The 13,451-nt window shown below is 48.9% G+C and overlaps 1 protein-coding gene across 1 annotated transcript; it reads right to left on the reverse strand.

The window, feature by feature from the left end:
• Window positions 1-346: 346 nt before the first annotated feature.
• Window positions 347-1,930, reverse strand: KD926_008270 (HMG-box domain-containing protein; the record flags this gene model as incomplete). The annotated part of the gene is made up of 1 exon (XM_053100977.1): window positions 347-1,930. One exon carries the CDS (start codon window positions 1,928-1,930, stop codon window positions 347-349), a length of 1,584 nt encoding a protein of 527 aa, XP_052955428.1.
• Window positions 1,931-13,451: the final 11,521 nt, after the last annotated feature.

Consider the following 13,451-nt stretch of genomic DNA (forward strand, 5'->3'; position numbering starts at 1 on the left):
CCTTGGCATGAATAAAACTGTCGCAATCATGCCAACCAGAACGAGGCAAAAAGAAAATTAACCAAACCCAGAGAAAGGGAAGGGGAGAGGGGCAGCGAGCCCAAGTAGAGAATGAAGACAAAGCACGAAATGAATAAACAAAAAGGGAATACAAACAACATAGGGTCTGAATCAACCAGGCTTTGAGCCTCCCAAAAAACAAAAAGGTATTCCAGTCCCAAGAAACAAAGAGCCTACCCAATTTATTCAAGTAAAACATGGCATATACACCATAATGAATGATTCCGTCAGGCTTTCATCATCATATCACAACTATCATCTCAGGACATACTATAGGGGATCTACCCTAGTATCCTGGCTGATGGGAGTTAATCCAATTGTCAAATTCACCGCCGGTTTCCATGGATCCATCATGGGTCGGGTCCCATGCGTCGCGACCATCCATCCCAGCCGGCGACCCCGTATGGTAGACCGGTCCTGACTGGTATGAACCCGGCTGGTATGCTGACCCGGCGGGGTAAGTCATCGAGGTGGGAGAGAGTGTTGTGGGAAGATACAAGTTGTTCGCGGCCGTTTCATGCCACGCCGGATAATGAATGTTGCCGTAGGCACCACCATTTGAAGCATCACCTGGGAGTCCTAGCAACTGGGGGTCTAGCTGTCCGTCGGGTCCGGCCCCGGGAGCCGTCTGCGGCTGAAGAAGCTCATGGTGGGCTGCCCCTGGCAATCCCGCCAAGGCAGTGGATGTAGTGTACTGGACATCCTGCAAGCCCACCCTCCTAAATCGGACATCTTCGACGTGAGAGCCCATCAGACTGGGATGAACAGTCTGTTGCATAAATTGGGGGGGCTCGGGAGAGGACATCATGCCAGGAGCTGGTCTTCCGGATTTGCTGGAGTGCCAGGAAGAATTGAGATACCCCCCTGCGGGTAGACCATGTTCAACGAAACTAAACGGGGTCGAGCCACGGCTATCCCAACCGCTGCCTAGGTCTGAGCTGATAGATCGAGCGGTATGGCTCGAGAAGGGACTAGACTGTAACGGGCCTTCGATGGACTTGTCCGGAGTTTTGTCCCGCTTCTTTTTGTCCTTTTCGGGTGTGAAACGGTATCCCGGGTGGGCTCTCTCGTGGTTGATCTTCTCAATCTTCGCCAGAACCTCATACTTCTTGCGGACTTCAGGCGACTCAAGTCTCCAGCTTTCTCCTGCCGTCTTTGAGACAACCTGATGGTTGCTTTGGGCGAACCATGACTTGGCCCGATCGGCATAGGCCGACCGATAGAGCATGAATGAGTTCATGGGACGGGCGATCTTGCCCTTCTCTTTGGCTACTTGTTGACGGACTTCGATCGGTCGGTGTACCCACTCTTCCATGTCTTTGACCGGCACCCCGGCCATGTGCTTGGTCAATTCGCTCAGCGGACCCGGCATCCCAGGGTAGTCAATCTTCCTCTGCTTCCCACTCCTACGAGGGGATCTAGGAGCCTTTCTGAGCTTCGCCTTTGGGTGGGGCCTCGATTGGCCCGGAGGCGAAAGCCACTGTGATGGAGAAGAAGGACTGCCGCGGAGGAAGTCGTCGTCCGAGGTAGGGGGTGGTGTTTCCACCTGGACGCCATTCGGGATCATTTGAGTCGAAGGCAGCGGCATGGTATGCGAAAAAGGGGAGTTGTGATAATCCTGGGTCCGGTTAGAAACTGCGAAATCCTGAAGAGGAAGAGATCTGGTGCTCACCATAGATGATTGGGAACTACTACCGTAAATGGCCTCGTCAGCTACACCGTTTCCGTGGAACGCAGCAGAATCAACAACGCCGGGTTGACTGTACCGAATGGCAATGCACGGATTCTGATGAGGCTCAGGTGTGGCCCCGTCAGTGGATTGGGGAGGAGAGGGAGGATGTCCAGAGAGGAATCCAGTCGTGGCCGTCATGTCGGGGTCTTTCTGTTTGGGGGATCCCCGCGACGCAGGAAGTAGGCAAATCTGATTCTTTTGTTCTTTCGTTTTTCAGACCTTGGCTTGTCAGATGAAGTCGGCGCCTTATCGCAAAAAGTCGTCGGGCCCTGGTCAGAGGGAGTTGATCGCGCAGAGACGGGCGGCTGGAAAGGAGCCAAGAGAGAAGCAAACCGCAAATCCCAGGATCTCCAGAGGAGAATGAGGAGAAGTTTAGAGTGAAAGAAGAGAGACAATGATAGCAATTGTCAATGTACTGATCCACTCGGTGGGGGGACTCTGCATGAGGCTCTGCCTGCGAGACAACAAATCACGGTCACCGGGTGGCTAAGAAAAAAAAGAAAGAAAGAGAGCAAAATGGAAGTCAAGAAATGGGGAGAGAGATTAGAACAAACGACAGGTGAGACAGGCAAGGCTTTTTATACGCAGAGGAAAAGCTTTGATTGAAGGGAAGAAAGAAGAGGTGGAGAAGAAGAGCGTAGGGCAATGAAAGCCAGAGAGAAAGGGAAAGGGAATTAGCAGGTAAGTAAAACGGGGAAGTCAATCAGACACTCAGTGTTCAAGGTGTATCCACTATCAACCAGCTGCTATAGGGGAGGTTTTATGTTTTACCCGGGAGGATCTGCAGCGACGAGCAGCTTCATTATAACATAAAATACAACGGCAGGCGGGAAGGAGGCGGGCTAGGAGCAAGCGATGAATGATGTTGCAGACAGTCGTTCTAGATGGCCGCCCATCCATGGAATCCCAGCGGCTGAGACCCTGACTCAGGCCCAAGAACAGTCCACCTTGTTGGCGGCGGCGGCGGTGTTTTCCTATTCCTGCTTGGGGATGGTGATGGCGCTGTCTTTGTCCAGACTGCTAGGACGCTGGATGATTGGAGGAGATGGGGGATTTCTTTTCTGGCGAGATGATTTTTGTTTCGAAGAGGAGGGGGAAGAAATTATTATTATTATTATTATTTTATTATTATGATTATGATTTATTTATTTGGTGTGATTTATTTTATTTTCTTCCTTTCCTTTTTCTTTTTTTTTTCTTTCCCTGGAATATTTTCCATTTATTTTTTTTATCCTTCCCCCCCTCTGATTAGTCCTTCCAGAGATTTTAAATCGATCTTGATATTTTTATCCTTCTTTTATGATGATTTTCTTGACAACGGTGGTTTCCATTCCCTCCCTCCATCTCCCTCTCCCTCCCTTCGTCTTTGTGCCAAATTCAGTTCTGAATGCCTGCTTAAGGAAGGCTTCTAGATCTCACCCTACAAGGCTCTCCAGACCAAATGCGGCTATTGAAGAAAACGATGCCAGAGTCCTCCGCGCTCTTTGATCCGATCTGAAACCCTCCCCAGACGCGAGAACCATTGTAGATCGCAATGCATGGAGAAAAAGTGGCCAGGATGTCTGTATATTCTTAGGATCATGTTGTTATTCCTGGTAGCAGCTCGTTACAGGAAGTTGGGGGAACCGCATATACTGTCCTCCGTATATTGGCGCGGAATTATTAATAGGACCCAGACACTAAGGGAATAATGATAATATTAATATAATTTTTTTTTGAGTTGTGTCACAGTCTAACGCTCAAGCCAAGCGTGTCACACATGGATCAGGGCAGATCCTCATACCATTCATATCATTAGTTTAATCTACGCCGGTCCCGAAGGAGGTTTAGTCTCCTGCAGAGGGGAGTTTAGGGAGTGGATGCGCTTCGCATAGGCCCCAAACCCACTGCAGGTCTACCTAGTCCTGATGCACCTCGTACGAACCTGTCCACTAGTTCTGGAGGGACCTATCAACAATCAGGAAATTATAGCGAGTTCACCGGTGCAATTAATTGCTGGAAACTAGGTCGATCCTTTTTTTTTTTGGTTAGAACATCACCATTCCATTTGCGCATTTAATCAATTCAGAGAAATTAGAATGGCCACTTCATCTAACCACCCGCTATACTCTCCTTCCTCCTAGTCTCAAAGAAAATAGGCTCTTCCTCCGCCCTTGATGAAGTGAATCCCTCTATTGTTCTCCTTCGGTGCCGACAGAGTAGTCGCGTCGCTCGTTCCTAGAACAGTCTGGACTAGTTAGAAAGCTACGCTCTGCAGGACATTTTGCCTTTCCCTCCCCATAGTACCTAATTCCTCCATGACAGCTCCTTTCCCAGTAGTCCATCCATGGATTGAGGAACACGAAGAAACGTCACCGATCCTCTCTCCCCCAGCTTTCCCGTCGATCTTCCCCTCTAGACCCTCAGTATCGTATGGGAGCTCGTGGTTAGCCGAGCGAAAAGGTTCGTCCGGATACGCCTTCAACTCTGTTCACCCGTGGAACCGGCCTTGTCGGCTACCTTTTGCCTTTCCCATCGCACGTGCGGTCCTCATAACTTTAGTGCTGTTTCGACCGTGGTTTCCTACCTCCGTCTCTATCCACTCCGCTCGTACGGACCGAGGACGTACGCCGTCGAGGAGGACGCGGCCGGGGCCAGACGGAGAGAGAAGATAGATCTATATTGTTATGTTCCCCACATCCGACCTAGTCGATCACCACTAGTAATGGAGCTAAGATGGGTCTGGGTAAAGTCCGAAAGCCCGAGGGAGGAAACGCCCGGTGCCAATATCGGCGATCTTAATGAGTGGAAACGGTTCTGATTAGGCTGGATCCGGGTGCTGGCAGCTTGTCGTTGCCATGTTTTGGCCTCCAAACGGGCTCGCTCGTTTAGTCGACCGTAGCTCTACGTACTAGTTCGGTTAGCTCCACAGGTCGTGGGCAGGTTATCCTGGCGGTCTCTGAGGTGGTATGTGCGTTCCGTTCTGCTGATACGATGAATTACCACCTTACCTGGTGAACCTCCAGGGCATTTTGTATCTGTGTATGCTATTATACTGTACCTGGTAAACTACCTATAAGGTTGGACTGTAGATAACAATCTACTGCTCGTGTTAGCAACCCATCCTGACTGCCCACCCCCGACCGACTCATGCACGACCATGATTTATTGCGACCAGTTCTTTTTCCTCTCCCGTCCGCTCCCCCCCATCTTTAGAGTTTCTCGCCAGACAGATAAATTCCTTGACCAGTCGTTGGGCGAAAGCCCCATGGAAATGACAATTACCCAGCGTGCGGAGAGTGCACAACGTAGTATGTACTGCAATGCAATGCGCTCCTTGGCGGGTTTGGATATCTCGTCGTGCTCTGCTGGAGCTGATTTATTTGATTTTTATTTTGTCTTATTTTATCTTATTTTGCTTCATTCGATCCGGGTACTTGATTTAATTTCATTTGCGATTTTTCCTGCTTCTTGATGCACCCCACACCACCCTCCTTTTCCACGCGCCATCTATATCTTTTTAATTTTCTTTTTATCTTCCACCCAGCATCCTTATCCTTCCAATTTGCATCAACTATACCCATGGGCGTTCCCTTTCCTTGACTTCGAGGTGGTCACGTGGAACAAAGTAATTTTCGTCAGGTCAGAAAGTCAAGCAGGTAGTCTCGTAGGTAAGAAGTTATTGCCCAGACTGGCCCGTAAACTCAATGCCACTGGGCTGGGCTCTTAACAGAGAAAATAATAATAATAATAATTAAATTAAATCAAAAACAAAACAAAACCGACATCGGACAGATTCCAGATCATTCGCACGAGAATGTCTTATCATACCGAGGCGCACGAACTGCTACAATGAAGATGTTTCTCTTAGATTGAACCTCATCCGCAAAGAGGAGTCCTTAGTATACTTGATGGAGGGTATGTGTGTCCATGTCGTCTGTACAGCCTTCATGTCGCACCAAACGGTTTTTATCTGTAACCATTCCCTCCTCCCGCGGATAACCAGGTAGGTGAACTAGGTAGTACCTGGGTTCTTTTTCGCGCCTCCCTCCCACCAGCTCTTGGAACCTGCAGTTTGGTCAAAGCCAGGGCGAGTTGGTAACTCAACATGTGGCCGGCCGCCATGTTGTGAACCAATTCTCCCCTCCACCCCTCGTCTCTTTTCTTTTTCTTGGCCTGCTGGTCCCCAGGGTTGAAATGGTTGAGGATGCAATGATTGATCCCCGTGGTTTTTTTCTTTCTTTTTTCTCCATGACTGGTGGTGGAGGGCCCACGGGGGGCTTGAGCACGCAACAGCGCCCACGTAGCGCAACTTTCGCGGATGATGGCGCTAAGAATGTGACTTGCGGCTTGCCTGCGATACAAGGGTGAGGGAGTGAATGTGTAGGCCGGGCTTTCTGCGCCAGTTTTTTCGTGACAGGTTGGTCTCGTGGGTGTGGCCGAATCCGGCGATATTGAATCAATTGCGGCGGACGCTACCTTACCTGCTACCGCAGTTGAGGGGGATGTCCATTCATGGAATGGACCAGGTTCAAGAGTGGATCCCGCGTAACCAGAGAATGGGGGAGGGAGGGAGGGAGGGAGGGATGTGGACTAGTAGGGATTGATTTGATGGTTCAGGGCCAGGGCCATGGACATGGACATGGTTATGGTTATGGACAGGGTAGTGAAGAAGAAAGACAGGGAGCAAAAAAAATAGGGTTTCTGGACGTTCCTTTTCCATTCACTTTTCCCCTTATGCCTGGGTATGTACTTATTCCTATTCATTCTCATTCATTGACAGGCATTCGTCATTCATCATTCACGTTCCTCAGGGGTCATTCATCCATTCATTGACGATCTAAATATACGTTTCCTTTCTTTCATTTCTTCTGCGCCCTGTACTTTTTTTGTCCCCATTGCTATGGCAAATGATTGTAATGGATATGTGTCTCTCGAGTCCCTTGTTCGTTTCATCCTGTCTCAGTCTTATTTCTTTCATCTACATAGAACGAGTATTATTATCCCCATTTTCCCCTCTAGACATTGGTTAACAATGGGATCCTGAAGAAAGAGAATAAGACATCGAGTCAGGACTCGAACGGGAGGGGGAACCAGGATAGTTTAGAGAGGGGTTACACATCTCTCATCAATGGAAATGAGGCGAAAGTGGTAGGGGTGTAGATAGTCAATCCTCTTGACGGTATCAGCACATCGACCGTATAGGAAATCAATGTCAGCATGAACAAATCACGACGTTTGTACGGAGTACTGGCCAACTACCTAGGGCAAAAAACACAGACACACATGCAGCCATACACAGAGAGAGAGCGATAGGGAGACAAAAAGATAAGGAGAGAGCTCCAGTCTCGAATCCCATCCACCCGTGTTCTCGAATCTCAAGCCCTGCCAATAGGGGAATTTGAACGCCTCCCAAATCGCACCATTCTCTGAATAGGCAAAAGAATGGAGAAGAATAGCTTCGGTGTGGACGAATCTCATGCGAGAAAAAAACGCCACCTCCCTTTCTGCAGGGGTCAAAGCCCGGAAAAGTCAATCGTCGATCCTCTCGACCAAGATTAAAGTGGCTCGTTGGACTCGTCACGTTCGCGACACAATACTAATCACACCTTTGCTCCTGCATGCTTGCCTGTCTATATTAACGACTGTTAAGAGTGACAAGGGTCCCTGGAGGGGTAAGGGGGTTTCTGAGTGCTGAATAGACGGTACATGGCAAGGACATGGGGGGAAGAAGGGAGGGGTAAGATCTGGAGAAAAGTTACAGGGTCGTAGTAGTAATAGAAGGAGGCAGGGCAGGGCAGTAGGGCTGTGTCCGAGCTGGGCTTAGGTATTAATCTCTGCCCACAGTCAAGAAAATCGGTCAACGAGCTGAACATAACAGGATATATTCATAGTAGCATGCTAGTCCAGTAGTCTCACCGCTAGATCCAACCGAAAGAGCCCAAGACTGTTGAGCTGTTGGTAGAAGAAGAAAAAAAAAAATGGAAGAGAAATTAAGAGAAAGTCTAAAAAGTAACTCTAGCTACGTCGTTAGATCCCTCGCCGAATACTAGACATGGGGACTGTCGGTTAAGCACGACAATAGGGCAAATCGGCAAAGGCAAAAGGCTGAGTGCATAAGATCAGCACCCACTCTATACGTATTTATAAACCCAAAGTTAGAGAGAAAAGCGTCAGCTGCGGCTATCCCAACCAACTCCGGCGACACCAGGCACACGGATTGGAAGGGTTTCGTCCTTAGGCACAGGAGTGTCGGGCTGTACAGCTGCACCGCTGCACGTAACAGGCACGACGCCCCGGAAATAGGCAGGCCGATAGAGGGGCAGTGTCGCGGTGGACCGAGGTTATGTTACATAACGCGAGATGATTAAGTTAGGTAACTAAGTGCTTACGAGTATCGACAGGGAAGACGATCCAACAGGTCCCACGTTTCGTCGGCTCGGATTGGGTACCGAGACGGCGGATCTGGGGCTGATAGGTGCATCGCACTAAATCGACAGGCAAACCGCGTTCGACCATTCGGCGATTCGGCCTTCTTGCTCAGGTTGCACAAATCGTTAGTTCTGCCTATCGCGGACGGAGATTTGAGGATGGTGATAGTCCCCGCCACTGTTCGAGTCAGCAGTGGAAGTTGGAAGTTATCCAGATGGAGTGGACAGGTTGGTAGACTGGGTAGTTGGTACAGATACAATACTGTACAAGGGACGATACTGGGCGATACTGGACTCCAGTACTAGTAGTCCACCGGGTGGATCGCGATCCGATCCAAGGGCGCCTAAACCGCAAAGGGAGAAATGACGGGTGGATCTGCAAATGACAATCCTGAATCCACCTCAGCAGCAAAAGCAAAAGCAACAGTATCCTGATTCTTGGGGAATCACTAGGAGTCCCGTGACGGGGGATCCGGTCCGTCTATAACTACACGGATTCCCCGGATCGCTCCTGCCAGCTCGTGTACAGACTGCGATCTATTGGATGCCATCGTTCCAGCAAGAATGATATACTTCAGTCTTTTCCTCCCCGAGGATGTCGCGCGAGAGGATGTTGAGCTCCACCAGAAGTTACCGGGGATCATCAAGACTTGCGACAACCGCGGCACCTAGTTCGAGAATCCGTGCTAGTGTACCAATTTCCAAGTGGTACGATGGACATACCTGCCTCCACAGCTCGCTACCTAGACGTCCAGATTCCAACCTAAAAAGGACAATTGAAATTGGGAGCATCTCGCTAAGACAGACTGACCGGCTGCATCGTCCGCCAATGCGCTTCCACTACACTAATGTAGTGGTACCCATCGGTAGATCCTAAACGGTTCAGAACTTCATCCTGAGTTGGAGTGGGGGTCTCTTTTTCTGAGTTTTGTGCTTTCTTTTCTTTTCTTTCTTTCTTTCTATCTTTCTTTCTTTCTTTCTTTTTTTTTTTTTTTTTCCTTCTCTTCCTTTTCCCTCACCGGGGATAGCGAGAATTAGGACAGAACAGCCCGTGCTCGATGTCATCGGACATGCGCGCCTCCCTGCAATGCGCATAGAATCGGGTTGTCAATGCCCCGGAGAACTCGCGGTCTGGCACAGATGACGGTCTGGTATCTCCCACGCCGCGTCGGTCACTGGTCGCCGTGGGTTTAGACTATAATAAGGTGTTCTATAGGTGGTATATGGGTGGCAAGCGATGATGTACAGAGTATCCGTCTGTACGACGTCAGGTCCAATCTCCCCTCTTCCACCCCAGCAGAGTGTCATTTGACCAAGTAATCAGATAGGTCCAGCCTTGCCCTCATTTCCCACCGGCTCCATCCATGCACCGGTGATCGTATCATCCAGTTATTACCTCATAAGGTCCTAACGGTAGGCTACTACCTCAGCTAGTTCTGTGGATGCAGTGCTAAGGAGGATTTAGTAAGGAGTAACCCTAGCCAATTCGGCCTCAGCCGCCCTACCAGTTGGGGGCGATCGATAGGCGACGACAGGCAACCAACCAGCCTTAAATTATTAACCGGTGGGAGTAGTCATGTTTCTCCACCGCATCCAGATTCAGGTTCACGTTCGGGATCGATGATGCATGTCTTTTTTTTTTTTTCTTGTCATTTTCCCCCGATATTGAATTTTTAGTGAGTTTCTTATTCTGATCGGATGGAAACCGAAGAGCCCCTGAGTGGACGGACCAAACCGGGTTCCAATAGTTTCATCCCGGCGTTCCCAGAGTACAGAGTCGCACATATGTGCAACTCCCCAAATCTACAACTTCGGCGACCGTTTTCTGACTGGACTCGTCTCATTTCTCGTAGCTTTTCCCACTCGGCTCTGCCCCATCACGTTCCCCATCGAGCTACTATTAACTTTTCAGCGCGGGGGGATGTGACAGCCGGCCCGTCATATCAGTTGATCGGGGATCTTAAGGGGCAAACGGGAAAAGAGAATTCGGACCCATGGGTCTCCAGTCAGGTATCCACTCGCTTGATTGACCGGGGCGTGCGGTGATGATGGCGATTCTCAGGGAGGGAAGAATCGCGACGTTGTCCGAATCAGAGTGGGTAAACGATGTGGTCTGTTCTTGAGCAGGAGATGAGAGGATTCTCGCGAGTCGTGCCCTACCGCGGACGGTGCGACCCTAATCAAGTTGTCCCCGGGGACCCATCCGATGATATTAAAAAAAAACCCCTCCGTACTGGAGAGTCCAGAATCTGGAGCGGTTGATTCAACCTCGACCGGACCATCATAATAAAAACGATGCGCGAAGGATCGAGATCTACTCCACCATCTCCCCTGCTAGTCTCGATGCTACCAACTGATTCCACCTGCGCCGCAGCCTAAACAAGCAATGACCACGATCTTCCTGGGAGGATTCTTTCTTCCCGTTAGGAAGTTCCTCCGCAGTCCGGGGAGAAGAAGCCGAGAACGAGTCAGGAGACAAGAAACCAGCGCCGTAAAAATTAACGTCGTATCCGGTTGAAACTACTTATCCCCATTCCCCATTCCCCACTCCACTGAACTAAAGACTTAGGTGGCATCAAAAAAGGGACTTTGATATGATAATGATTATCAATCCGGCCGATCCTCGGTATTTCATCCCTTGTTCGCATTTCGCCGACTCAGACTCTGGAACCCTAAGTCTTCCTAACCGTCTCACTACCAAGTACCAACTAAACGGCTACGGCTTAGGCTGTTAGCTCTCGTTCTAACAATGTGAATGTAAGTAAATCACACGATTCACCCCCCGTGCGTGATTTCCTAGACTCGACGGAGTCGGGAGTACTCATCCGTAGCTTTAGCCTTACTGGCTAGTCCAGTTAGCCATTACTTTAGCGTGCCTGGACCTAAGCTTCGTTCTATTGTCTCCTTTCTTCCACCCATTCATTCATTCATCATTTCTTTCACCCATTCTTCCACAAGACAAACAAATCAACCCACTGTACATACGGAGTACATTACTGCACCTGCATCCTGCAATCGCCCCCAGTCTCAGTCCCCGGTTCTCAATCCCCACCATAATTTACACAGTAGGTTCATGAAATAAAGAGAGTTAATCAATTCTAATTATCAAACGGCTTCGGGACAATAGAACTCCTGCTCCGTACTTAGCCCCTATCCACCTACATAACCTCCCTACGGAGTAGTGACTTGCATCCAGTCTCTAGTGTCCACGGGCCGCAATAGCCAACTACGGAGGTAACTACTCAATCAACCAACTAACCAATTGGCCAACTAAATATATAATAGGAGAACCAGACAACCAAGACCCGCAACCGACTGCATCCCTGCGCAATGACCCGTTCTTAAATGCCAAGGTGGCTACTGGTAGAGAATAATAGACGAGCACATCACATCCCGCGTCTAGTCAGGTCCATTTTATTTCATTCCATTGGTGAAAATGAAAAATAACAACCAACATAATTGGATGGTTCTGGCTCGGGGATATCATTAAGTTAGTTAGCTACTGTACATACTTAACTTAGTCAGTTACCGAGTTACCTAATTCTAGTCCATCTATCTAGTTAGTGACTCTGAATCGAACTATCTATTCGGAGTTGCCGGAGTCGAGTGAAACAGGAAATTTGTGATGCGGAGGGGAGCGAAGGAGGGGGGGGGGGAAGAGGAAGACCAGAAAAAAAAAAAAAAAAGCAAAGAAAATCTCGGGATCTACCCCTCCCCGATTCCAGAATACATACATACATCAGATTCGACTCCCCAAAACAAGAGAGATCGAGGGGAAGAGAGAGACCCAAATCACAGTCCTACGCGCCGCGCCAAGACCCCGACCCAGTCAATGATTGATTGAACCATTGACTGAGCAGTGATTCAGTATTCGATTTCCCTCGACGGGGAAGAAACTTCTCCGTGTCCGTTCTTGGATCTAGATCTTGAGAGAAGTGGTCGTAGGTAGGCAGGTAGGTAGACAGACTCTGGGTAGGTAGGTCAGTAACTACTAACTACTCCATTCTATGTTCATAGTATTTGGGATGTTCCAAACGGCGAACACCGACTGTGCTGGCACTAAATCCGTCGACTCCGTTGGTGGGTTGGGGTTAATCTATTCGGTCTGGACTCTGGCTCTGGCTCGGGTTTTAGTTCAACGGGGAGGCCGGATAAGAGACATCGTCTGTTTGACACGGGATGCACTAGATGGGAGAGGGAAGTAGGGGAAGAGATGAGGTATTTTTCTCTCTCACACACTTGCTCACTCCTTTCGGCCGGGCAATTGAGTGATTGCTACCGAAATAGATAGAGAGATACGTAGGTATGTACTGTAGCTGGGTTACTTAGCCGGATCTGACTTGATCACATCGCTCGAATGTATGCCTAGGTAGGTAGGTCTTTCTCCAGTCAGTAATATAATTAATCGAACGAAAACAATGCAATTTTTCAATAGGAAACTGAATGATACCAAGTTAGTAACACCGCATGTGCAATGCAACAGATAAGCCCAAAAGAAAGAGAATGTGTTTGTTCCTACCGCTGAATCAATCCATCTGTTTGCTACCTAGTAGTCCGCTGATCAATTTTAGCTTCTCTCTGCACGCGTGGTTGCGCTTGTGTTTGTTTGCTATCTATTGTTGATTGATTGATTGATTGATGCAGATACCGATGCATGCATGCGCTATCTCCATGCACACATGCATGCGGCACATGCCCTGTGGCATACCCTAGGATTAGGATCAAGAATCGGGGATCGGGATTTACAATGGGATTGGGGTTCATGCAGCTCTATCACTGCTAAGATCTGACAAGCTGGGGGGAGGGGGAGGTGATCGGTAGATCCTATAGCCCTACGTCCTTACAATAGAATATATCTCCACTTGAGATCACGCCTATATTTTACAATATAGAAGATGCACAGACACAGAGTCCCAACCATTACTACCTGAAAGAACCATAAAAGAACCTGTCTAGCTTTATGCAAATGACTTTTAATACACGGGGAATCTTCAGTCCAGATCTGCTCGTACATCGTACACCTATTTCGGCCTCAATGGCCCGCAACGCCCTCTGTCAATCAAGTTTCCCAGAATAAAACAATAGGAAAAAAAAATAATTCAAGTCCAGCTCCAGCTCCAACCAACCAACCAACCGACAAATGCAATCGTAGGAAAAGCAGTAGAATGATTTGTTGCAAAAAGTGACCAGCAAACAAGAGGCTCGAGGGTCGCTCAGCGTAAACAACGCCTCTTGTTTCATGTCTATGA

This window comes from Aspergillus affinis (assembly GCF_023601865.1).
Source record: "Aspergillus affinis strain CMG 70 chromosome Unknown NODE_52_length_214890_cov_85_929348, whole genome shotgun sequence".
Taxonomy (NCBI): domain Eukaryota; kingdom Fungi; phylum Ascomycota; class Eurotiomycetes; order Eurotiales; family Aspergillaceae; genus Aspergillus; species Aspergillus affinis.